Below are 27,157 nucleotides of genomic sequence, written 5' to 3' on the forward strand. Positions count from 1 at the left end.
GGCTAATCTTAGCTCTCCCTGGTCAGAAAATATCTGTTCCAGAAATACATTTAGGCAGATGATTAGGGGGACCTGTTGGCCAGCTACCTTCAGAGGACAGGCAAGAGGCATCAGGTTCCCCCTGCAAGTGAAAGAGCCAGCTCAGCTGCCGCTGCTGACTGTGCTGAAAGACCAAGGGCTCTGGCTTAATCCAGCGACATCCTGACGTGCAAAAGCTGCTGAGCACACGTGTGCTCCCAGCCCTTCGTTTCGGTTGAATATAGGGGCCTGCCAGACTTCCTGAAACTCTAACCCAGCACTAAACGATCAGAAAGTCTTTCAGCAAACACTCTCTGCCTGAGCTGACAGTGCAGTCCAACAGCCCGGCAGCCCAGGCTGCATCACTTCTGGCCCTTAGCATCAACCCACCGTGCACAACTCGGGAAACAGGGGAAAAAAAACCCCACCCCATAAACTGTTTTTGATATGTGCCAGAAAAAGCGAGAGGACGCAGCGATGGCAACACTGCTTCTAGCAGTGATATGCACCCCTTTGCTTACCGAAGGGAGGACACGTGAGGTTGGAACGACCTGCTTCCATAAATCCAACTTGCCTGTCTAGCAAGGGAGCAGGGAAACTTTCCCTGTGGCTGTCAAAGTGCTCCGAGCTGGCAGAAGTCAGGAATCGAGCTGCCACAGCCCCCATCACCCCGACCGATTAACCCTGTGCTCTAGCAGGGGTACGATGGCTCACCTTGTGGACCACAGACCACAGTTCCTAACAGTCACCCTTGAACAGAAAGGCAGGAGGATTTATCTTTTAATATAAATCTGTTATTTTATTAAACAGGATTAACAATCAACTGCCCAGAATCCAAACAAGCAACTCTTCTTCAGAAACAATTTTTGGAGAAAAAGTTACCCAAAAAAGCCTGGTTCTTACTGCAATCATGATCTTAAAGATGATGCTTTATCATTTGTTTTATAAAAGTAAGAAATTCACTCTCTCATATCCATCTATCTAGCTATATATATATATATCTGTGTGTATATATATGCACCACATACTTCAGAGATGAGTATTTTACTCAGAAGACAAATATGGAAGCCCAGAAAGCATGGAAATACTCCCAGCACGCAGTCGCTGCTGGCTGAGACTGGACCAGTCTCACACACTGTGAGTGTGTGACCACGGCCCCTTCTCAAAGGCAACTTTTTGGTACAGTATCTTTGGAGTAAGCACCTTGGCAGACACCTAGGATGCTAAAGCACAGCACACACTCATGTAAGAAAATGATGGTCTCTTCTCTGGCTGCACAGCTCTATTGTGTATTAAGTAAAAATACTATAATGCACCATAATGGCTTATGGTGAATACTTCTGTATAAATTCTCCACCAAACTGAAGATCTGACTTCCAGCCAGCACCGTGGTTGAGTGAGAGAAGCAATTCAGATGGGACCAGAGTGAACATGTGACATTGGGCCCCAGCTTATTAATTTACTCATTCAGTTTTAATAGCGCCTAAAGATTACATCAAGTCAGGAGGAGGGCAGAGTAGTTAAAACAGTCGATTGATCATGTTTTTTCCAAGTCCTAAACAAAGCTAGAGGAAGAGCAAACTGCAGTTCACAGGAATTCTCCAGGATAAGTACAGAACTGGGAAAAGTCCCAGAAGGCAGATTTTGGCCCAAAATGGTAAAAATATGTTCCAACTTCCTAAACCCTGTTTCTGGAGTGCCTGCTCACTCCCTCTCAGCACTGACACACCTTTTTCCTAGAAAGGTGAAGTCACCCAAGCTACAGTCACAGTTAAAGGTGGTTATTTCTGCACTGCAGGCGACGGCTAGGCAGTGAGGCAGGACAGATAAAGCAAGGGAAGAGGGGAAAAAAAATGCAGGGGAGGTTCTTCTGTCCACATTTGTGGTACAGAAACACTGGCAAATGGTGAAGGGAGTCAGTCTAGGAGGCAGGTTCCGTCTGCGGGCAGAACAGCAAGACAGGAAGCTGGATATCCATTTGGGGGAGTTTGGGAGGGTATAGATAGGTATATGTGATAGCTGATTCTGCTGAGCACTTGTGAGGGTTAACACAGGGCTGCCAGTAATAGAGACCAACTCTGGGCACATCTCCTGGTGCTCCCACTAGCACAGAGGAGTCAAGCACACATGAAGAAGGGCCACCGCTCCATGCTGGCTCACAGGGATGGGTCACAATGCGTTGGGGACCATCCCATAGGCTTCATACAGCGTGTTCAGCAGCTCCTGCTTTTCCTTCTCGGGTAAGAAGCTGGACTGAGCTGCGTTGATGTTCTGGGGGGGCAGAGGAGGGACACAAGAGAGACATTATGACACACCAGACACAGACACATGGTTGTGCGCAGCCCAGCATCTCGCCCTGAGCAGCAACAGGTGAGGGAGGGTGTAGAGTTCCCCCTCCAAGATTCATCTCCAGGGCCTTGTTTTACAGGGCTCTAGCCCATCACTCGCAACAGTCCCAAGAGGAATGAGGCAGGCACAAAGCAAAGGTCTCTAAACACTTTAAAGTTTTTAGGATACGCACTGCAGACCCGCTCCTATGCTCCCAGCTGCCCTTTGGACAAGGGCCCCTCCTGGCACAGAGGTGGTGGTAGCCTGACGGGACACAGGGACATGCTGCTGGGACACAGCCTGGCTGTGCGATTTAACCTGCTCGGCCGCCTTCCGCAGGGACTTCTCTTCTATTACACGGGAACAACCTGGTTTTGCCAGAAGAGGACAGCTGGCAGCAGGACAGCTGGGTCCAGGATCCCAGAGCTGTCCGCGTTCCTCCTTCCAGACCCAGAGAGGGTGATGTCTTTAGGAGAAAGGGATTTGTTCCTCCAGCCAGAGCTGAGAGCAGGACTGATGCATCCTGCACTTCCCAATCCAAGCAAGTATCCTTGGAGACATGTAGGTGAAAGTGTGGAGCATGACTCTAAATGCAAACAAGGACAGGTTTGCTTGGTACCCAGTCAACCTCCTAACAGCTATCCCGTCTTTCTGTCCTGGGTGAATAATTAGAAAATCAAGGATGTAATCAAAGACACATAAATGACTGTGTGTGCCAAATGGAAGCCAGCAGTCACTTTGTTTCCAACTCAGTTTTTGCATGCTGATGTTATGCAAAATCTGCAAGCATTTTCGTACCTGCTGAATCTTGCTAATTTCTGGGCCAGGCCTTGAAATAACCTACCTGCAATTCTAAATCCAGAAGAAAAAAAAAAAACCAAAAAAAAAACCCCAGTCACCTACCTTCCTTACTGCTGTGACCTGCTGCAAGGACGTCAGTGGACAATTTACACCCTGACCTGCTCCCCATTAAGCCCAAAGCAGTCAGCCCAAATGATGCAGCCCCTGCAGAGCCCACCCTGCACTCACATCCCCCTGATCCCCACAGCACTCCCAGCATCCCTCCCCCAGCCTCCTGCTTACAAAGCCAGCGTGAGATTTTCTGACTTCCATTAAAAACTCTTCAGCTTATAAAGAAAACCAGCAGGTTGTCCTGGGCTGCACCGGGACATCAGCAAAGCGTCCAGCCAAAGTCAACTTACCACTCTCTTGAAATCCTCTTCAGTGAAGCCCATGTAGTCCTTCACTATGCTATAATCCTTGTCAATATTGGAGTTAAAGATGAGGGGGTCATCCGTGTTTATAGAATAGTTAGCACGATCCTTCCTAAATCTGCAAGAAACTTGGGTTGAACCGGCGTGGTGGGCAAAACACTGGGATGCAGCACCGGTCATGCACTTCTCAGGGTAAAATGCAGTAAAAGCCAAGACCTCACAGCTGTCCCTGCAGCTTGTGTTGCTGTGCATAAACACAGGGCTTGGCTTGTCTCGCCAGTGCTCTGCACTGATCTGCTGCTGCGGTGCAGCAAGGAGCAGGGCATCTTGTACCTAGAGGTTCAGCAACCTCAGCTCTCACCCACAAACCAGGGCTAGCAGCCAGCATGCAGCATCTCATACCCCACAGCTGAGAGCAGGGGCAGGAGAGACACCACAGCCTCCCCAAGGGACCCCCTCCAGCTGCACGGGGACCCTCTGAGCCAAAGGGTGAGGATGCACTACATTGTCCTAAGCGGTTAATGTACGTTAGATTTGTAAAGCAATAAAGCAGCTATAATCAACCCAAATTGCGGTTATTTAAGACTGAACATAATTGAGAAGTCTTACTGTGCTACTGGGTGTTTCCCAAAGTCTGGAAGACATGCTCCAGTGAAATAACTGGACAAAGGGCAGACCTGTTTGGGGATGTTAAACACGAAAATGAGAATCAACCACACAGATCTGAACCCCAGCTGTGTACACAGATAGCTAAGCATGCTGGTAAAGCCAGATACAGGTTTAGAGCTTTGTTCACAGCTGCCCCTCGGTGCTACTCCAATGGACCAGTGCACATCCCAGGACACAGATGTGAAGAGCCCACAGCCCATGTGGCAGCAGCACGAGCCCCCGGGATGTTTCCCGTGGCCAGCCAGCCACCAGCCATGTGTTGACCACAGTTAAGAAACCACTGGCGTTAAGTACATACATAAATATTCCATATATTAGTTGGATACACCCATCCTGCGGAAAAGCCAAGGAAATCTGCCCATGCACAGTAACTCCCAGTCACTTCCACCCTCTAACCAGACAGGCTCTGGTACAGCAGCCTGATTTGTGGTAGGAGGCTTGAGGTATACAAATTAGTGAATAAGCCCTCTAAAATTTATCCTTAGCCAGACCAGGATCTGTTTGTTTCTGCTACACACCTCCTGCAAGCTGCTGTGTGCACCAGTGCTCCGTGTAGCAAAGATCCCAGCAAACAGTCAGGTGTCTCCACCGTTTCTGCTGCAGATCTTTGGGCATCTGGATTCAACGGCAACATCAACACACATGTGTCGATACTAAAGCACGCACATGTCAGGTCGTGTCCCTGGCTGCAGCACAGCACAAACGAGGGCTGATTTTGCACTCAGACAGCAGCTACCTGGCTGTCACACCCACACCATGCATCCTTACCTCAAAATGCATCTTTGCTCCCAAAAGCTCCTTGTAGAGCTCAGGGTCCTCCAGGACACGGTAGCCATGGCCAATGCGCTCAGCCTTCAGGAGATAAACTGCCTAGAGAGCACAGGAAAACCACACACAGCCTCCGAGCACCAGCTGGGCTCCTGCCCGCCCAGAGCCCTGCCCCACCGAGCCAGCTCTGGGGAGGTCTTTCTCAGAGCCATCAGGGCCAGATCTCTGCCTGCATCCCCGATGTTCGCTCTGCTCTATGAGGACAGAGGACATGGGTCCCTCTCTCCCCAGTGCAGGGGGTGCAGGGGCATTTCCCACCCCTGCCAGTCTCCCAGCCCCAACCAGGAGCTCCCCGTACCTCCTTGATGATGGCAGGCGGGCCGGCTTCCCCAGCATGGACAGTACGATGAATCCCACATCTTTCAGCTTCCTGCAAAACAAGGGAGGACACGGTCCTTTCCCATCGCCTGCAGCATGGTCAGCAAACCCCTGGGCTGGCACCACTCTTGGGGGCACAACTCTGTGCGAAGAGCCCCCAAATCACGAGCCCTGCACCATGAGAGGCGCATGCTCTCTGCTGCAGCACAGGCTAGGAGAAGAGCTCGGGAATGCCAGACACAGAAACTTAGAAAGCCTGGTTACCTTCCCCTGCAGCCCAGCCAGACTCCTCAGGGTCTTTAAATACCGGCTGAGCTCACCGCTGTCTCCTCTAGACAGCAAGAAGCTCTAAGCTCTCCCTCCTCCACCCCGTGCCCTTCCCCACAAACCTTGCAGCAGCTCCTGTCTGAAACTCCTCCTCTTCTGGCTGGCTGCAACCAAATGGGAGAACTTAAAAGCCCCCAGGGCAGAGATGAAGCAACGCTCAGCTCAGACACTGAGCACTGGGGACAGAGGCAGCCCAGCCGGGACCACCCTACGGGTGCAGCTTTGGGAGCAGTTTGAGATGCTCTCTGTGGCCATCCCAAGAAATCCCTTGCCAGGATGGCCACTACCTGGGCTTTGGGAAGCCATACAACCTTGGGGGAAGCCTGGCTCCTGCCTTGCTGGAGAAGGGCCACCCAGCCGGCAGCGGCAGGCAGGCTGCAAGCCCCGTCTTGCAGCAGACGTGCTTCCTGGGCACTCCTTCAGACCTTTTCACTCAGGTCTTTTTTCAGTTACTTAATTTTCAGCTCCTCATGTGCTGCACACAGAACCCCAGTGTAAATCAGGCCAGGCTCTACCTAGGATGTCTTCAGAGGAGCCTTGTGTGCATCAACCTGAAAGGCACTCTGTGCTCCCTACATTTAAGTCAGTGCTGTTTTTTCCCAAACAGCTAATTGTTGACACTTTTTAAAATAAAAAATTCTTTTGGGCTGAAGTACCAGACCAAGAAGAGAGACAGATTCACACCAGCACAGAGATTTTCCACTTGCTTCTACAGAGGATGAAAGAAAGCAGAAACTCTCACCCCCCACTCTGAAGACAGGCATCCCTAACTATCACAACAGGAGCAGAGGGGTCAGGAAAAGCACATGCACAAGGACCCTTCCCCACTAATCCTCCTGGCTGCTGAAGTCTGAGCCTCTCCATCCAGGAGGGAGCTTGTGTCTAACGTCCACCCATGGGTATACCTTCCCAGAAATGCTTTAATCACTTTTTCAAACCATTTGTCCAAGGACACATGGCAATTCCCTTGGCTTCTCCTCCAATGATCCCTGTTTCTTTGGACACAGTGGTCCTAGGATGCTTGGCTCTATCCTTCCCGGTGCTCCTCCACAGCCAGCAACCAGTCAAGTTTTCATTGTTATCTGCTCTTTCCCCTCCAGCAGCCCCGAGAGCTCCCAGGCAGAACATGCCTGCTTGAGGGACATGACAAGTCTCTCCAGCTTCCCTGGTGCATTATGTCCCCCACGGAGCACAGCAGCAATATTTATGGGGATGTACTTCCCTGCCACACAGGCCATGAGGGGTTGACAGATGCTTCAGCATCTCAGAGCCTGAGCGAACCCCCAGCACAGACAAGACGCATCCTTCAGATGGAGGAGTCTGGACCTGGGTACAGTGCCACACCAGGGCGGGATGAGGCATACTTCCCTGCCTCTTAATGAAACCCTGTGCCTGCATCTCACTTTAGAACCACTCAGTTCACCCAGCACAGCAGTGCAGGCGGACCTTGCACCGGCTCCCGGCTCCCGCTGACAGGGACAAAGACCCTGAGAAAACCCTGTGCTGCTTCAGACCTGAGCGCTGCCTGCAAACCACTGTCCTTTCCAGCAGTGCTGCTGCTGCACAAGCTCGTCTGCCGCTGATGCAGGGGACCACCAACCCCAAACTCCCACCAACGAGAAGCGAGGCACGAGGCTTCCCCTTCCGAGCACTGCAAAGCACTGAGGTCTAGGGAGAGTCTCGGATCAGGCTCCTGAAGCCATTCCAGCGTTTGCATTTGAAATGATCAGATAAAAGCACTTCAAACCTGCAGCTGCTCCTCTTCTCCTTGGGCAGATTTCTGCCAGACTGGAAAGGCCAGTCTCTTCCACCCTCGGGGGTGGTTTTGCCAAGCCGCAGCAGCAGACCCCCCCGGGGTGCTGCCAAGGGGACACGGGCTCCATGTCACTCCCATTGCACTCTGTGCTACAGGGTAGCGTGCCAAGCTCCAGCTCTAAGGCCATGTGTAAGCAATGATGCCTGCCATTAATTATTTAGAAAATATAAACAAATACTTCTGCTGTTCAACTGACTGTTTTTAATAACTGCAGCGCATTTAAGCTGTACCAGCTGTTTGCAGTCAGAATAACATGCTGCATATCCCCTCAATATATGGTTTTTCTTATAATTTCTTTTAAGCAGCTTATTGAACAAACCTCGTAAGCCTTCCTATGCTCAGAGGAATTCTCCATCTTCACGGACTCATCTCCAGCCAGGTCGATGGCCACCACAGAGTTGTTTCGATACTTCTTGCAGAGCTCTACCACCTCCGGGGACCAGCCTGGAAGAGACAGCGCCAGGGTTGAGCAGAAAGCATTTGTGAAGGTCACACCTTCAGCATTTTTCTAAACAAATCCTGGTCCTATAGCCTAGTTATAAATAGAAGGCTAAAGCTATTTTCTTTGGTCTTTCCTAAAATTTGACACTCAAAAAGAAAACTAACAAACAAAGGTCTGGCATCTTCAGGCAAATATGAGCTGTCAACTGATTAGTCCATCATCAATGAAAGGCAAATCAAATGCATTTACTAGCTATAAAACTGCTCTCATCATGATTTTTTGCTCATTTTGAGCAGGGGGAAAAAAACCCCAACAACAAAAACCTCCAAACGCGGTGGTGATTGTGGCAGTTGGCCCAAGGTAAGCTGAACTGCACAACCCAGGTGCTGTAACACGGTGCGTGGGAGAAATTCCTCAACTTGCTCCTGAGCATTCACCCCGTGACAGGCTGGGCAAGGAAGAACCAGCCCATCGGAGGTGTTGCATTATGGAGGAGTCTGGGCTGGGAGGGATGTCTGCTGAGCCCTGTATGACAGCCCTGCCCTGTTGCACAGCACCCCCGACTCCCCCAGGCAGGACAATAGATGCTACTCCTGGTGGGAAGGAGCTGGTCAGCCTCCCGGAAGGCTGACCTTTAACATTGCGAAGTTTTGTCTTTTTGGCATCAGTGAGAAAGAAAGTCACAAAGGGCCAACAACTACTTCAGAGCTATCTCTGCTCAGGATAGATAACCTCTGAGAAAGGACACACATCTACCAGCTCACATAGCACTTTCCCTTAGCAAAAAGGCCAAGAAACAGAGATAAACAGTAGCGTTAATAATTAACAGGCACCTGCCGTGTACGTACAATCCCAAAATCATATAAACATACAATAAAACATGTGTAATTTCACCTTCATTTTTCATCAGTTTCCAGCTCACTGGGTTAGAGCCATTATTATATTAACAAGTTTAATATGAGGTAGTTCTGGCTGGCACCTCTGCCTTTCTCTCAGCAGTTCACAAATCACAGGGTGGCTCCTCACTGTGCAACACAACCTGAATGCAGTGCTAAAGACTCTCGTATCGAGCACGTCAGTGGCTCTGGGTAAGAGCTGGTGCCCTGGGACACAGGCATGAGAGTGCCAACTCCATCGTTTGCAAATGCCCCTGGCTGTGCAAGCACACGCTGCACATTTCTTCAGATGCTCCCGCCACCTTCTGCCTGTACCACTTGTGTACCGGCACAACTGCAACTGCAGACAAGTGCGATATTGCCTTACAGCTTTCCAGTTTCTACGAAGAAAAAAGTTTTCTTCCTAGAAGCCAGAAATGTAAGGTTCAAGTTTTCAAATACTGTTTGGGGTTGATTGTATAAGCAAGAAAACAAACACTCTCAAATCATCCAGTTTCCAAGAATATAATTTTTCACATTTCTAGACACAAATTAACCATGTATTCGTTAGCAAAAATCTTTCCACCATCTAGCCTACTAAGCCTACATAAACCTGTTGTGAGATATGAAGATGTTTATAACAAAGTCTTCACACAGAACAGCTACTGTCATACAACTTTGTTCTGACTGCATCTTTCCCTAGAGGAAGATGTTCGCAGAACTCGGCAGCCCAACGGAACACTGCAAATTGGGTTTTCTTCCTATCCTGGGTCACAGCACCTGTTACCGACGAAGTTCAGAGTTGCTGATTTTATAAAAAAATATTTTATATATGCGACTTAAGTATATTTTACTTGTGTTTTCAACTTAAACTAGCAGAGACCGCAGCCAGTGGATTCTCTGGCTGACCCATGATCCAGGCTGATGAAGAGCTACGCTGCTGTAGCAGCATGACCATGAGCAGGGGCAGTGCGAGGTCTCACGCCTGGTCCTTCTCCCGTGACTGTTTGCTCCCGGACCCACCAGACGGTCACGGCAGACACAACTGCTCGCTGTGGCAATGGCTTCAGCTGGCCCAAGGAGAGCTCCAGCCTTGGGGCAGGGAGCGAGGTAAGAGCAGAAACCACATCGCTCCCAGGAGAGGACAGAAAAGCCCATTTTGTCTCCCTTTCCAATACTGGCTGTGCCTACAGGCCCCCACTCTCACATCTAGCAGATCCCTTCCCCATAGTGAAGGGAGCAGAGGACGCCCACCAAGAAAAAACTATTCCTCAGCACCCATCAGACCCAGGGCCATGGGACCGGGGCTTTCCCCGCATTTCTGTGGGGACCTGAACCCAGGGGATGTCACCCGCCGCCACGCGTCAGGGAAGGGGAGCAGAGCAGCAGGGCAGCTGCAATACATTACTTGGCATATGGCGCATGCAGCATAGAATAGACCTGGCTTTGATGCGGAAATCCCTTTCTCCATCCTGTAGTCCCTGATTTACGAGGTTAACGACTTCATCTGGAGTGAGGTCTCCCCTGCAGGGAAGAAAAGCGGTCAGCGAGAGGCTGGGCACCCACCAGGGAGGCAGGCAGGGGTCACAGGTCCAGTCAGCATCCCTACAGGACACGCCATGCAAAACCCAGGCTGCCCGGGGTCCCGCTCGCCTTAACATCCAGAGATGCCCAACGAGACTGCCCAGAGCTGAAGAGCACCTTTTGCACCCATGCCATGCCCACACTTACCAGATGTCAGGCACAAAAGCATGCAAAGATGATAGCAAGATCCAGAAAAGCCTAAGGGATCTGGATGCTGATCCTGCCAAAGCATCTCATCAGGGCACACAACTGCTTGCTGGGCAGGGCCAAGCATGTGGGCTCAACAGCACAATTTGCAAGGGGCCACAGAGCCCAGAACTGCTTTAATCAGAGGCACACATCACAGAGGGGATGACATGCAAAGAAGGGACCAGACCGCCAGCCCTCTCCAGTACTGCCCTCTGTCTCCACCAGCTCAAATTCACATTTTGCATGCAGGCAATCCATATCCAAACACCGCCTTCCCTCACACCAAGAGCGGCTTCAGCCAGAAGTTTAAGCACAGCTGCTCTGCACATGCAGAATTACATGCCCAAAGCAAGGGATGTTAGGACACGGCGCCATGCAGAGATAGTTTAAGATGAAAAATCCTAACGATGGGGAAGAGAAGCGGAAGCGTGCCGGCGCTGGCTGCGCTGGAGGAGAGAGAAGGTTTGGTTACACCAGGCTGAACACACGCTGGCTGGCCACCCACCAGCCCCCTGGCACGGCAGGGTCACTCACTCGCTTTGGCCCCAGGGGATGGGATCCACGCAGCAGTTGGCCAGGAGGTGAGGGCTGTACCGGACCTCCACGTAGATGACTCCTTCTTTTGCTTTCGTTTCCACCAGCTCGTAGGCGATCCTCCTCACTGCCTCACGGTCACCCCTGTAGGGACGGCAGAGGGACCCATCACCCTCAGGGCACACGGGGGACAGGCAAGGTGAGCTCCAAGGCTGAGCAGCATCAGCCAGTGGGCCCTGCCAAGGGTTGAAGGGGAAGCAGCACAAAGCAGGGCACTTACGCAATGGCAGGCATGTAGTGATTAAACTTTCCTAAAAATTGAGTAAGTGTCATTGGTATTCTGCAGCTGACATGGTTCAGGAGGTCATCAACAGTGCTGCCAGGGAGAGGAACCCCTCTTTTCCTGGAAATGAAGCCACATATTACTGACAGGGAAGGCTACTGAATTTTTCGTGGTTCCATTCCATACAGCAAACCTAGCTGGCAGCATTAACCTCCATTTCTTCACAGAAAAGATGGCACACGTGGTCCTTCCAAAATCCCCTCACAGATGCAGCCCTGTATCTCAGCAGGAAGGCAGGCAATCCAAAATACAGGCAAAGCATAAATAAACCAGAATACAAGCCCAGAGTGACCCAGCAGGAACACAGCCAGAGCACATTCTAAGTTTAACAAGGAGTTCATCTAAAGGGTCTTTGGATTATTTCTTGGCACCTCCTAGCCGTAGTCTCAGAATTGCCAAAATTCTTTAGAAAAGCTTATTTCCACTTACACAGGCTCAAAGGCTTGAAAAATGACACACACACAAGCATTGTGGCTTGTGGGTCTAACGCTGGCAGCTCCTGCGAGCAAGCCGGTTCCCAAGCCCAGCACTGCGGTGGCACCTTCTCTGATGGGGACGACTCCCTCGCAGGAGCAAAAGACAATCCCAACAACTGCTCTCGCCAAAGGGATGAAGAGGGCAAAGTTGACCTCAATGCTTCCAAGAGGGAAGATACCATTTTTCCTTGGAGCACCTGGAGTCCCTTCTGGGGTGACAGCTGGGCTTGGTGAGGCTGCCCCCCAAGAATGCTGCATGCTCCCTGGGCAGACTTTGCCACCCCCACCCCACACCCTGTTACCCTGCACATGCCAACCTAAATTAGGAATAATAACTAGATATTTGTTTTTAATCCTCTTTCCTGCCATAGTGGATTACAGCTGAGCGATGGATCTCTCTGCAAATAGAGACAAACCACCACAGCCAGCTCTAGCGTCCCGATGCCAGCAGCCATCCGGATGAGCAACCCGCCGGGAAGCAGCCCAAAGGACCCCACTCTGGGGCAGGGGACACATCGCTCGTTCCCTGCTCGGGCAGGAAGGAAACCAGCCCCACGCTCAGCCTTCACATGCAGTCTGCACAGATTAAGTTGCTGGCGCTCAACAGAGGACATTCATCACTGCCAAGGCATCGGTTTTCCTCCCTGCTTTGCCCTTTCCGTGGCACTGACACATCGGTCTCCAGCTCCGAGAACAAGCCCAGGTCTTCCTCCACGTGCCCAGGGAAAGTTTCCTATGGCAGAGCTGTCTCCCCGGTCTCTTTCCTGTGCTTCCCAAAGGATTGCCTCTGTACAGCCAGCAGCGACAGTGCTTTGGGACGACCCACAGTGCAGATACTGGAGTCAGAGCTTGCCAGCACGGCTTTGGGAGCTGCTGCTACCCCATCCAACCCTCCTGGTAGCCAGGGGCCTTCCCAGAGCAAAGTTGCCCCAGGGGAACGTGCTCGTGCCCACGGGCACCTCAGCATCCTGCCCAGAGCTACCTCCAGCCACCGGCAGAGCCACGCACACCATCCCACCGCAGAGAGGGCACCTCTCCTGGGGACACCCCAGCCCACGAGGGTCTGCCATGGTTCTAAACCCTTTGGCAAGGTAGAGGGGATGCAAAGCCTGACCCAGACTTGACAGAATTGAAGCCAAAGTTTCTCAAAAAAGCCGAGCTCAGCCACTGCCCAAGGGGGCTTGTGCATCCCAGCAGCTTCGGGTTATTTGCATATGGTCAGGCACCACCTGGCAAATTTATTTCCAGGTCTTTACCTTCAAAAATAGACCACAAGCAGCTTCTTGTGTCAGGGTGAGGTTATTAAAGCAGTTCCCTACAGACTCCTGCACTGCCCCATTGCTTTTATATTTGTGTGACCGCTAGTTTTAGAGCCCATGAATAGCACAGACTTGCTCCACCCGAGGGCTGGCAGCTGCAGGGGATGCCAGGGCTGTTTAAAAATAAGAGGCAACTCGGCACACACTCGGGCAATGAAGGTTTCTGCCCTAAGCAAGATTGAAGCACAGGATCCTCAGATGGCCGGTGCCTCCTGGACTTCAGGGCTCCTACAGCCTTCCTGGGGACTAGACCGGTGTTTTTCCTTTGCTGGCGGAGGGACCCAGCAGAGCCCCAGAGAATCAGCACCGGCTCTTCTGTCCATCAGGACTCGTGTTCCAGCCCTGCAGCCCACCATCGGCAAGGGCAGAGCCAGCAGGAACCCTGACTCCGCTCACCGTGCCAATGTCCTGCAACGAATGAGATGGACATCTCTGATCCACCCTCTTTGCTCTGACCGCACTGCAAAACGTACGGCCACTTGCTGCAGAAAAAGCTACTTTAGAAGGAATACTTTCCCCTAGGATTGCACTGCCCTGGAGTCCGCTGGGCTCATGAGATGCCAGAACCACTTCCTATCCTCCTCCTCCTCACTGCTGTCCTCCCCATAGTACTGGAGTTGTGCCTAAGAGCTGCTTCCTAAAACTTTTAAGCTTGTTGCTTTCTCAATCTGAGGGTACCTGTTGGTCTCCATTAGCTTTTTGAATAGTGACAGCCAGAAGAAGTCTTAAGTTTATTCTGCTTACAACCACGGAGCCAGGTCCTCCCACCAGTTAATTATTCACCCTGGTGCTTCCCACACAAGCTACACAGAGGCAAGAAGATGCACGTGGGCTCTGTCAAGGAAACAACCTCTCTTCAAGTCACTGCCAAGCGCTTTCCTGGGTCACCATCACACAAGCGTGCCTCCCCGAGTGCTGGCTCAGTTGGGGTTCAAAGGCACACAGCAGCACCCAAGCTGGTTTTGCCTCCCAAGGCTGCGGCACAGCACCACCACTGAGACGACGCTCCCAGCCTGCTTTCATTTTACTCGCTTTTGCAATTAGGAATGTGCAAAAAGAAACAAGAATAGACGGAGTCTGCTGCTTCCTGGGTACGCTTCAAAGGCAGACAGCTCTGTTCATGAGACATCTTCTGTACTTTTCTCACAGTGGCTCCTCTTAGCCTGCCCGGCTCACAGGACCGATGCCCACCGCGCTCTCATTCCTGCTACCAGCGCAGACCTTTTGGGATGCGCTCAGTGCTCTTGCATCGTGCAGCCAGAGGACCCATCTGTGCAGAGATGAGATCAGCACACACAGGGGAAATCACCTGCCAGCCTGCCAGCACAAGCTCTTCTGTCAGGAACTGGACAAGTAGAGGAGAGGATGCCTTTGAACCGCAGCTGGCAGAGCTTTCCTCCCCCCACAACTCACCGGCCGAAGTGCAAGATTGTTTCTGGTCTAATGGCTCCATCCAGGTGGACATGAAGCTCTACCTGCAATAAGATAACGAGGAAATCAGTGACGTACTCTGAGACCCGCAGCAAAAGTTTAGAGATAAGCAGCTGGTGTAACATGGGTATAAATGCAGCCAACACAGGGACAAAGAGGAAGCACAAGAATATTTTTTAAATACTATCATCATAAAGTTTATTTTTCAGCACCTACATATCGTCTAAATATTTGCTTGTTGCTGCTTCAGCTCACACAATTAATGGATCTTTAGAAATCTATTCTGTTTCCCGTAATTTTCAGGAACTGCCCCACCCTTATTTAGCTTGCATGGTTTAGAGTTTGGGAAGAGTGAAAAAAAACAAACCCCAAACACCTTCACTTTCCAGCTTGCTCCTTCTGGAATTCACAGGCACCCAAGCATCAATTAATTTGCTAAGAGTCCTCAAACAAAAACTTTGACTTCAGTTCCAAGAATCGGCTCCTGATATATTGTTAATTACTTGGCATTATCAGAGCTTAAAGGCTTTCTAATCCTGCACATGGAGTTAGTCCCATGGTCCAATGTGCTGTAAAAAATAAAAACCCAAGAGTTGCCCCATAAAGCTAACAAGCTGGTTTAAAAATAAAACACTTTAAACACCCCATTAAAACCTGGGACAGTAACTCAGATCTCTTCACGCTGGAGCCCTCTTTCCCTGATAATTGTTGAAACAATGGATTTTGGAGAAAAGCCCCAGAAGAACAAGCTTTTTGCATTAGACAGCTGGGACTTTTGAGAGGAACATGGTAACAGTAATTTGGAAGTTGAACAGGGAAGGAAAATATTAGCTGTAAAATGTTTCAGCCAGATCTTTATATTTACAGAACTGTTTTCTTTCAAGCAACAGAACAGCTTACAAAATACATTTGTTATTGTTTTAATGAAACTGTAGAGCAGCAACTTAACACACAAAGTTCTTATTAGTTACAACACTGCGCAGATTTTCCTGTGTAGATGATTGCTGCAGGATGCCGAGAGTAAGAACTGAGTAGGATTCAGAAGAGAGCTGAGTATTTGCATGGCTAACTAAACCACCCAGGGTTACTAATTAAAACCCACAAATCCTCTGATGGCAGGGTATGTATCAAACGATAACTACAAGAAGCTGGAAGAAAAATGAGTAAGTGGTGCCTACAAGCAAAGCAATGGATAACTGTCCACCTCCAGAGCCTTTTGCTCTCCCGTGAAGCACCCACGAGCAGCTGACACTACTCCTGGCCCAGCTCCCAGCGCAGGGTGGCAATGCCCATCTCTGGGGCACGCACTGATGCCCACAAGCTCGCTCTCATCCCCATCTCCTCCCGCAGCCCTAGATGCCTGACACCCACCTTCTGACTCATGGCCACGGTTTTCATTGACCACTTCTGCTGCAAAAGGCCATCGTTGCTGGGGTGGGACAGTGCTTGTTCAGGCCACCTCCATAGGATGGCCATGAAGATGCCACTGAAACGTGCACCGATGTGATACCAAATGCTCAGGGCAGCTCGAGCTGCTGATCCTGCACCGTTGCAATCAGCTGGCCCAGGGGTCATGACTACCCACACAGACACTGCTGCTCACAGTTTGTAAAAAGATATCCCTGTCACTTCTCCTACCCTTAAGACACTATCTGAATCTACAGGGATGAAGATTTCAAGAGGGCAAAACCTGAACTTTCCCCCCACCTCAAGTTACACAGTCCTGCTTATGAGAACTAAAAGTCCTGAGAAGCAGCAGATAAAATGACAGACTACAGGCATGATCTGCCCCACCAGATGTGGATGCCTGGCACATTTTCCACTCTTGAGCTCCAATTCCCATTTCAAAACCATGCAAGCTCCATTCCTTGAGGTTTTCAAAAGCCCTTGTGACCTTCTGATGGAGTTACAGGCTTGAAACTCGCTCATGTTGGATATATTTTCACTCCAAACATTTCTCAAGCATTTCATGCAAGAACATCCCAACATGACACTTCCACGAATGCAAAAGCAAATTCAGTGCTGTCCTTTGTTCATGCAAACCACCTCCTGCCACTACTGCAGACGAGATGCTTGTAAAGCAGCAAGGATCCTCTCCAACAGCAGCAACAGGCCATGCCTTCTCCTGCCATGTATTTCTTTGGGTCTGGAGGGACCTAAACCAAGTGCTAAGAAAGTCTTGTGCAATGCTGCTCTCCTCAAAAAGTTGTGGAGCTCCTCAAGATCAGTGCAGGGTGTTGGGTGTTGCCCAATCAAGATTGGGCAGGGGCAGGGTGTTGCGTTTTCTGCAGCTGAGAACTAATCTGTGCTATGAAGACTACCAAAGGACGTTCAAGAGAAGTAAAGGTGTGCCTGCAAGGGTCTTCACCAAAAGCCAGCCCTAGATAAGGACACAATCAGAAGAGGCACAAGCCAGCAGCTCGGCTCCCCAGGCGCCTTGCCCACAAACCCCGCAGGTTTCCAGGTCTGTACAAGGCTGCTCGCTGCAGATTACATTTCATCTCTCTTCCTGCGTGTTTGTTTTGGGTAAACAAAGCACAAGACTTTTCCAGATACAAGTGGGTGACGTGACCTTGCTATAAGTCAAGGAATGTACCCACTTAAAGATAAAAGAGTTTTCTCTGAACTCTTGCTCCAGGAGACAATGCTTGAGCAAGCAGAAACAAGATGAATGCAGCAGTCCAGGGCTCTGCTCCTCGGCACAGAGACCCATGAACATGTGGTCTCCCACCCCAAGCCCTCTGGTTTATTTGGAGAGGAAGCCTGTGCATGCAGATTAAACAGGGATCTCAACACTTGGTCCAGGACCCCAACAGCACCACCAGCACTGGAGAGGAGCCTTCAACCATTCTGGGACCAGCCATGCCTTCCTTTCTCACAGCTAACTTGGACATGGTAACGGTTGCTCTGATGAAGAACAAGAAAGCAGCACAGCTGTCAAATGTTTTCCTGGGGCAGGAGCTCTGCTCTTCCTCCAGCTGCAGCAAGGACCCTCAGGACCACCCTTGTGCAGCCACTCTCCAGCCCTCCTTCTGCATCTCCGCAGCGCTGCAGCTGGGAGCCAGTTCACTGGCTGCTGGCCAGTGCATCAAAAACCCATCATACAACTCAATAAAATCTCAGAGTTTCACTGAAGAGTTGTGAAAAGCCAGAGGGACGAGTTCAAAAGACATAAATGGCCATAAATTGTGCGTCCTCAGCACAGATAATGCCCAGCAAGGCTCTCTGAGCAGACCGAGCGCTTTCCATTTTTATGCAAAAAAAATTTTAGCTCAACCATGGCACATGACTTATTAGCACATATATCAGCAAGTTAGTTCAGATTTAAAAAAAAGGAGAAGTTTTAAGGGCATTGGCGTGACTTTTCTTGTCTGAAAACCAGCATGTTTTCTTTGGAAATTCACAAGCTTTAAAAATAAATTCAAACACAAAATGAGGAACTGCAGACAAGTACGTTCTGTTAATAGACTGAGTCTGATTATTTTCAATTTAGTGAAATTAAAAGGTAACCGAACATTCAAAGTCTTTTCAGCTACAGTCAACCCAACAGAACTTCTCTCTTCCTCCACGGTTTGTTCAGCCGACCATGACAGAGCAGTTAACTGCTCTGTTTGCCTGTTACGTGGCATAAAAAGTACCATCCAAGCTAAGGCACTTGAGGGAATTTCTCTTATTACGTGGTTTTAGTGCTTTTTAAAAATATATACAATGACCAACATCAGCCCTAACATCACGGTAAAAGTAACATCCACCTCACCTTTTATTTTGATGTTTTCCAGTAGTTGTTAATAGATAATCCAGGCAGCTGCTAAAGTTGCATCAGTTTGAAACCTTTAGCAGTGACTTTGCCCAGGATTATTTATCAGCACATTAAAACATGGTAATTTAAAGTTTACTCTATTGATCTTGATACCTGAAAAACAGAGTAGTTATAGCTCTCATTTGTCAATTGTTAGATACACGTGCCAGGAACATGTTAATAGAGAGCAAAAATCAACAAGAGATAAGATGAATGCCAGTTACTGCAAAAAGAAAGAAATGTGTTCCCTAAACAGTGGGTTTATGAGAGCATGCTGTCAGGAGCAGCCTCGTCACAAACTCACCACAGACGCTCATTTAGAAGCAAGAGGTGAGAGTGGATCAAGAGGGATGTGAAGTGGAAGAGGCACAGTACTGTCCTCAAACCTGATGACGCCCACAAATGCATTTTAGAGACGAATCTACCATATGCTTTAAAGCTTGGGCTTTAAGATAAAACGTGGAAGACTGCAAGACCCACACGACACACTGGTCCATTGCAAGAAATATTTGTGCTTTCTAGACAAGCATTCACAGGATGCGTGGGTTTGGTGATTGAGGAGGAGGATGCTCCTGTGCTGAGCAGCCTTTAGTATCACTTCTCCTGGCACCCACTACTTGACCTCGGTACAAGGCTCCTGGTGCTGTTAATAGGTGCTGGTGGCTGCGCATCCCCCTCCTGCAGAGACAGCTCCCAGGGGGTGGCAGGGTCACATCCCTCCCTGAGCCACCACAGACCTCGCACCCACATGGGGCTGGAACGAGGCAACGCTTCACAGCAATAAACAGAGTCCTTGTGCTTCGTGCAGCAGCAAACCAGCCTCTTTCTGTCACCACGTTTGACAAGTGGATCCAGGGAGGTTATCCGAGCGCTTGCCTGCGCCATGTTACCGAAGGAATGAGTATGCGCACGAGCACCTACTGCCTGAGGTACAGCTGAGCTCAATGCTCAGCAGCACCACGCTTTGACCTGTCAGGGGTCAGGCTGTGTGTAAAAAGTGGATAAGCCAAAGAAAACATCGTCCTGGATACACCCTCATGTACTTGCACTCCCCACAATAAGGATCATCTTCTAAAATTTTTATTATTTGTTTCGTGCCCAAGGCAAATACCTGTACTATCAGCTTGGCACAGATGGGCAGTTCTGTCTCGAGCAGGGGGGGCTGCAGCGTTATAGGGGGCAGGGCAGAACGCCCACCCAAACCTCCCTGGGTACCGCCAGCACTCTGCAGCCAAGCGGACATCTTTGGTGCCATCCAGATTTGGTCACCAGATGCTCCCCTAACCACTGACAAGACAGACGCAGCTACAGCCAGTTCTGGCCATTTCCACCAGTTCCCAGGTGCGAAGGGCACGTCGGAAGGTTGGATTAGGAATGCCATGACACACAAAGCATGCCCCGGGAGGGCCTGCGGGAACACCTGCCCAACGCGACGTGATGCTTGTTTTGGGAACAAGCATTCCGTGGCTGGCAGGGTGCAGGCCTGACCCCAGAAGCCCCCGTTCCCATCCTGCTCCCCACAGCACTGCTCAAGGCACACAGGAGCCGCAGGAGAAGAGTCGTGTGTCCTGAAGTCCCTGCGCTGGAGCAGCGGCAAGCAAGAACGTGGTCTCTGCTCTGGTTGTGAAGCCGGGAAGAGGCTGATGGTCGCCGTCTAAGGAATGGCAGTCTTTTCTGCTCTTTTATGGCCATGATAAGCAGGGTTCAAAGTCACCCTCCAGCAGCCCCAGCAGCTCCCTGTTCACCCACTGCGGTTGCTGGGAGTCTGCGAGTTCCCGAAAAACGTGGAGGCAGCCCCAGCCTCAGTGTTCAGCCAGGGCTCGAAGCTGCTCCAGTTACCAGAAACATCTCTAAAACACAAAACTGATCGCTTCCCAATAGCAGAGGGTCCAGGGGAATGAATAGCGCCCATTAACTGACTTCAGACCCATTTTTTTTTTCCTCCCAAACCTGACTTAGCAGGTTCACAGGACTGAAAGGGACTGCCTGACTCAGGAAAACCAGTCTCGTAATTGCCGGCAACCAGACAACAGAAGCTGATCTTAGCAGTCAAACCCTGCATGGTTTTTCCTAGGTTTCTCTCTTTGGGACCCCACTCTCCCACACACTGAAAAAATAGGAAGAAGCACACGTGAAAGAAAAACTTGCTTCTCTCAGCCAAAATTTTAAAATCACTACAGTGCACCAACAGCTTCTGTTCTCAGTGGAGCTGATGAGATGACAACAACTCCCAAAAGTGAAGTACTCTTAAAAAGACTTTAACCATTAGCCGATGTCAGCCATTCGCTGGATTTTGGTATCAAGGTTTGCCTGCTATTGCATGGGTCACCTTCTCCAAGAGGGAAACCTCACGTAGCAGTAGAACAAAACATGAATCAGACCCATGCACACAGGCTTCTCCATGTACACTAGACCTCCCTGGTGTAAGCTCAAGATGAGAGATAAATGGTTTGGGAGTGGCAGTAAATGCAAACAGCAGCAAAATCCCCCCAACCTTTATGGCTTTTCAGAGACATCTTCTCCAGTAAAGCCACATACAGTTGCCACCACCGGGGTTCTCCCAGATCAGGCCCACTGTGATCCTCACATCACTTTTCTTGGTGCCCTCTGCCCTGGCCCCTCTCTGCCTACCAAGAGCCCAGCGCTGCCTGGCAGAGCAAACCTGCGCCCCACGCGCCGGCACCCAGCGCCCAGCCGAAGAGCCGAGCTGTCCCACAGCACGGGCAGGGTCTGCCCTTGGATACGGGTTCATCGCTAACCACATATGGGCCATCTTCTTCCTTGTCAACTTTTTAATGATCTGATTAATAAACATGTTACTGTATAATCCCACTTGAGGTGTATTTATACAGCGCATGGTAAGAACAAAAGACTGGAGCACACTCCGGCAGCAGCTCCAAGATGGTATCTTGGGTATCTGAAGAATAATTGAACTAAATGGTAAGAGGGGAAAAAAGAGAAACACAAAAAAAAAACCCAAACCCACCCACAACACAATAAAAACAAATCCCGAAACAAAACGCCCAGAGAAGATATGTGGTTTAGGAGAAAGGCAACGGCTGGGGCACCGGACCCCTTCAGCGCTGCGTGCTCCAGCCGTGCCAGCTCAGGGTTGACCCAGGCGGGCGCTGCGGCGGCGGGACCCCCGAGCAGCTCCTGCCGGGTCCCTGGGCCCCGGGCATCGCGGTCCCTGCCCGGTACCCGCCGAGCGGCCCCCAGGCTCACCCGCACGGCTCGGCTGCCGCGCCCCGGGCACGTCCCCGCTCCCCGCGCCGGGCAGCCGACTCCCGCCCCGGCTGCGTGTGCGGGGTCTCGGCTACGGGGCACGGCGCGGCCCCAGCCCCAGGCGCGGCACCTCAAGCCCCGGGGGCACGCTCCCTCCCCGGCCCGGGGCACGGCGCGGCTCCCAGCTCCGGGGCACGGCAACCTCTGCCCCTGGCCGCGCTCCCGTCCCCAGCCCGGCGCCCCCGGCCACGCCGCCGCCCTCACCCTGGGGTCCCCGAAGACGCGCAGCCCCCGCTCCCTCACCTTGGGGTCCCCGAAGACGCGCAGCCCCCGCTCCATGCTGCTGCTGCCGCCGCTGTCCGCACCGCACCGCACCGCACCGCACCGCACCGCACCGCACCGCACCGCACCGCGCGCTGGCCCCGCCCCGCCCCGCCCCGCGCGCCCCGGCGGGCAGAGCTGGCCCCGCCCCGAGCCCCCGGAGCCCCGCCCCGCGCGCCCCCGGTAACACCGTAGAAAAGAAAACGCGGGGGTAACAGGGTAGGACAGAAAACAGCATCCCGGGGCGGGAACGCGCGCTCCGACTTTGGTTGCAGTCTTAAGCCAATACAACAATTTCTTTACTTTTTGTAACCTAAAAGGACTTTAATCGTTCAGCTGAGGAACGACCACCCCTCGCCCTCTTTCCTGCTGGCAAAGTCGCTACCCAGTGACTCTTCTTTTGCCCCAGGCTTTTTGGCCTTGTTTGGTCCATCCCTACACCTGCTTTCAGCTCCCGCACACCCAGGCTCAGTGTGTCGTTTCGATTTTTGCTGACCATGTTCCACACTGCTCCTCTGCCTCCTGCCTTCCTCTCCCACAGGTGATGCACATGGCAGCCTGTGCCAGGGATGGTGGGGCAAAGTCCTGCTCTTCCCTGCCGGGGCACAGCCTCTCTGATCTGGAGGAGCAGAGCTTTCAGCTGCTCCAGTCTTGAAGCAGCCGCAAAGTTGCACCCATTTAGCTAAAGGCAAATCTGCAAGGTGGAACCACTCCCCAGAGCGAATCTCCCCTTGAGTCCTCGTGCAGCCCTGGGTGAGGTGAGATCCAAGCTGCCTGGAAGGTGCTGAGCAGGCAGGTGATGTTTCCAAAGTCACTGCAGAGCCAAGGACCACGGTTTTGTGGCAGTTTTCTTCTGCATTTTGTTCTCGCTTGCGCAGGCAAGGCCATCCCAGACCTCAGGCCAGCTCTGCTGGTAAGCCCTTGGAGATGAAAATCACTATGTTAATGTAAAATACTGTTATTACATGCTCTGGCACATAAACAGAGAAAGCATTTGGGGCTGTAGGTGTGACGGCTACCACAAATGGTTGGGAAATGAAGTTTCCTTTTCTTCCCCAGCTGTGTTTACACCAGAAGGACACTGTTGTGGAAGCTGGCAGCAGGGGATTAGTAGACCGGAGCCCTGCCCGCGGGATGGTGAGGGCTGGGCGCTCCTCCAGCACCGGGCAGTCACAGCCACGCTGCCACCCCAGCAAGGTGACATGAAACAGCCCAGGGGAGCGAGCAGCCCTGAAAGCGGGGATTGCAAACTGGTGCTAGGCACTGCTCAGTGAGTGCAGAACATGCTACAGAGTCATTGCTCCACAGGAAAACGCCACTGGCATCCCTTGCCACTCCTCCCCAGCTTTGCCATGAGAGCAGTGATGGAATATCTGCCCCAAAGCCAAGTTAGGCATTGAGGAACCAGCAGTTTTTCAGCTTGAATCCCAAGGTCATTTGGGTACGTGCACTGCAGCGGAGCCCGTGGGAAAAGTGCAGGGTTTGGCTGGGGAGAAAGTTCACCAACATGTTCTCTTTTATGGAGTACCACCTTTCAGAGGTGCCCTGACTGTATCCATACTGTAAAAAATAAAAACACATTAGCCACAGCTAACTGGCAAAATATTCTTTACAAACTAGTGACCTGGCAGGGGAAGTAACCTCTAGCTGCCAAGGACGGTGCCAGAACTGCTCAGAGCTTTCGGGAGCCTGTGGGATGGCACAGTGCTACCCCAGGCTGATGGGAAACCAGTGGGAATAAGCAGCAGCTGTTGTTTGCACGAAAACTTGTGATTTCTGGAGTCACCAAAAGGTGACATTGTTCCAAGCTCCCAAAGCTTTGCAATTGCTGAAATTGGGTAAAAACTCCCCTGGTTGTGCATGGAGGTTCTGGGCAGAAACACAAAGCCTGAGTGTGCAAATTAGCAACTGGTATGAAACTGTCCCTGGGCAAAGTGAGCTCTGGCTCAGGTGGACTATTTCACCTCCACTTCATGGGTCTTTTTTAGCAGCCACTTGAAAAACACCTATTTTGCCTGGAGAATGTCCCACAGCATCATATATTTGAGGTCTGACTTCTGGTTCAAAGCATCTGTAACAATAACAGTCCCAGTGTGAGTACATGGTGCTTTCTAATGTTCCTTTGTGGGCAGAGCCTTGCTCGATGTGTCATCTGCACTGGGAGGACATAGGTTACTTAGAGACTTTATTTGAGATCAAAGAAAATTACAAGGTAAAAAATAACATGTGGGGTAGTTTTCTGCCCAGGAGATGACTTGTTAGCAAAGGTCAGAAAGAGGCAAGTGGAGCTGAACTGGCTCCATTGACAGGGAATGGTGCAGTAAGGGGTTTTTGGTGGTTTTTTTTTCTGCTTAGCAAATGCACGTGCTCTGCAAACTCAGCTCTTTCCAGGAGTGTCAGCACCAGGACTGCACAGTGCATTCATCGCACGCAACTGTGTTGCAGAGCCTTGGAAATAAGGCTTGGGCTGATTTTAATTGACCTGACCTCTGATCCACTTCATCCATCTTTACCACTGCTTAACCAGGGTGGTTGCAATAACTGCTGTGCTGCTAGTATTAAATGCATGTTTTCCTACGGAGAAGACCACATCTCCCTGCAGCCAGAAGGCTCAAGAGGAAACAAGTCTGTTATTTAATGGCTGATGAGACTTCCTACCTGGCAAGCCAGAGGGGCACGGGCAGGGACCTGTGTTCCACACAACACCCTTGCTTGGATATTTGTGCCAGCCCAACACTTCTGAACCTCATTTGCTTTCCCTTCCCCTTTTGGTCACACCTTTGAGTCACTTGCAAAAGACAGCCAGCCCTGTGCTGGGTTCAGCGTCGAGGGCTGGTGCTTTTGTAGCGGAGAGAGAGACAAAACCCCTCCATCCCATCAGCACAACAGATGCTCCCCAGAGCTTTGCTGTTAGGAACAAGAAGCAAACAACAATTCAGGAGGAAAACACAGTTATGAAAGGTCCCAATGTGATTTTGCCCACTCGGTTCATGTCGCTGCCTTGAGCTGGGAGCCTCTCCTGACCCCTGCAAGCAGGAGGAGAGGCAGTCCCAGGCTGCAGGCAGGAGGATGCACATCTGGGCAGCTGCAGGAGCACTAGCTGTGCTGTTTCCCAGGGCTGCTGCGAGCAAAGGTGCGGGATCAGTGCACACACTAACAGGGCTGGGGGATGCAAGAGGCACCCGGGGCTCGATTACCATGCATGGAAGCCACCACAGGCTAGCAGGGATGGTAGGAGGAACACATCTCATGCTTCCAGTGCTTGGCCAAGTACAAGGCACTCGCATGAGGGATGCTCTGGAGCCATCCCTGGGGGAAGCAGCTGCTGGTATCCACACAGTCTGCCTATGACTCAGTCTCTGCTGCTAATCGCTTGTCTTGTCTTTTTAGGAAAATCCCAGGCAGCAAAGTAGGGGTAAAGCTGATCTTGGAAGTTACTCCAATGCTTATTTCCCAGAAGTTATATTTAAACCTGCTCCTCTTCTCTTGGTCCCACAGGTTACTACCAGCTGTGTGCTCAGGGTGGCTGACACCTGCAAACAACTTCCCAAAGATATTAACATGTTTGCTTATGCTGGGCTTAGATTTTTCAAAACAGAAAAGAAACCCAAACAAAACAAATACTTTTTTTGTTTTGGTTTGGGGTAATTTGTTTGTTTTTTTACTAGATACCAAAGAATGCCACACTACAGCTCATGCTAAGTGGCTAAGGGAATAAAAAGTGTTTAGATTAATTACTACTAGCAAGATACTACAAAAGCTGCTGTCATATATAAACATGACATACTGCTATAGTGGTCGTTTTTGCAAGAGTAGACGCTCTCAGCCCAAACATCATTGCTTCTGCAAAATTTTTGTTCTGAGACAAAGCCCTGACTATCTCAGCATTTCCCATTTAACTTCTGCAGCTTCCCTGCAGGGCGGGCAAAACCTCTGCCCCAGAGCGAAACACCACCAGTCCCCACACTGGAGTCACTGGTGGGAACTCAGCTGTGAATGCCTTGGTTCCTGCTGGGGATCACTGGACCCTGCGGTTAATGGGAAAGGCAAAACCCAGCTGAGGATCCACGCTGCTCCCCCAAAGGGACTTCATTTCCCTCTGCTCTCAAGGAGCTGGAAGCAGCCCCAACACTGGCCTCCAAAAGCAGAAGCAGGTCCTGCATCACGCCACGGTCCCGGGCAGACTTTCCCCCAGCTCTCCATCAGCAGGGAGCAGGTGACAGGTTTTCCTTAAGGATATTCACGCAACTGCAGCTCCAGGAGCATTAGGGCAACCACAGGGTGCCACCAAGCAGCTCCTCGGAGGGCTGGTGGCTACACAAGTACACCTGCGAGCTGCCACTGGGCAGGCAAGCCTTGCCGGGGGCTCCTGCCTGGCACTGCTCCAGAGATCCACAACCCTCACACCACTACACATGACACTAGCATGAAAATAGAAAAAACCTGTTAACCTCCACAGTGGCCCTCCACCCCCAGACATACCCTAGGGTAATAAATGAGGCTATCATGTCAAAAGGTTGCATTTTCCCTTTTTGAGCAGCACAGAAATGCACACCTGGCTGATGTCAACATGCCCAGCACAGACTCCTGGTCATCCCCCGGGATGCAGCTTCTGGCAGAGCCACGTGGGCTGCTGCAAGCCTGCCACGCTGATCCCCTAACCAGATTAAGGCTGTAACACAGAGGTCCACTTTGCACTGAGCGTCAGGCCATGCTAATATATCTGAACTTATTCTCAACATCTCCTGGACCAGAGAGGCTGTCTGAATTGAGCTATGGGTAAACTGGGCTGCTCCAGAGCCCACAGACGTTGTATACAGCACAGCATGAAAAGTGATACAGCAGAGAAAAGGCAGAGAAACATGGTGTCAGTGCTTTGGGCTGGGGAAAAGAGCAGTGGTCTGGGTCTGGCAGTGTTTCATACCTGGGAATGCCTCCAAGACCCACCCTGGAAGCTGTGGGTTATCTAAAGATAAAGGCAGCCCTGCTCTCACCCAGCTCTTCAGATCACAGGTTGCAGATGGACCTGGTGCCTGCAGGCGAGAGGAGCACACAGTCCCCACAGCACAGGGCAGCTTCGCCTTGCTGGGACCACCACCTT

General features: G+C 51.1%; 1 protein-coding gene across 3 annotated transcripts; it reads right to left on the reverse strand.

The window, feature by feature from the left end:
• Positions 1-1,469: 1,469 nt before the first annotated feature.
• ADA (adenosine deaminase) lies at positions 1,470-22,131 on the reverse strand. 3 transcript variants are annotated; one of them, XM_037402362.1, is made up of 12 exons: positions 22,039-22,131; positions 14,694-14,755; positions 11,423-11,545; positions 11,143-11,286; positions 10,244-10,359; positions 7,838-7,962; positions 5,765-5,806; positions 5,356-5,427; positions 4,998-5,099; positions 4,170-4,237; positions 3,549-3,678; positions 1,470-2,289 (listed from the first exon to the last, which is right to left on the reverse strand). In XM_037402362.1, exons 1-12 carry the CDS (start codon positions 22,072-22,074, stop codon positions 2,188-2,190), a joined length of 1,122 nt encoding a protein of 373 aa, XP_037258259.1. In that variant the 5' UTR covers positions 22,075-22,131; the 3' UTR covers positions 1,470-2,187. The 3 variants fall into 3 exon arrangements, with proteins under 3 accessions (XP_037258259.1, XP_037258260.1, XP_037258261.1); XM_037402363.1 differs by lacking the exon at positions 5,765-5,806; XM_037402364.1 differs by lacking the exons at positions 1,470-2,289; positions 3,549-3,678; positions 4,170-4,237 and adding an exon at positions 4,249-4,844.
• Positions 22,132-27,157: the final 5,026 nt, after the last annotated feature.

The sequence above is a fragment of the Falco rusticolus genome, chromosome 10, assembly GCF_015220075.1.
Source record: "Falco rusticolus isolate bFalRus1 chromosome 10, bFalRus1.pri, whole genome shotgun sequence".
In the NCBI taxonomy this organism is placed as follows: Eukaryota; Metazoa; Chordata; class Aves; order Falconiformes; family Falconidae; genus Falco; species Falco rusticolus.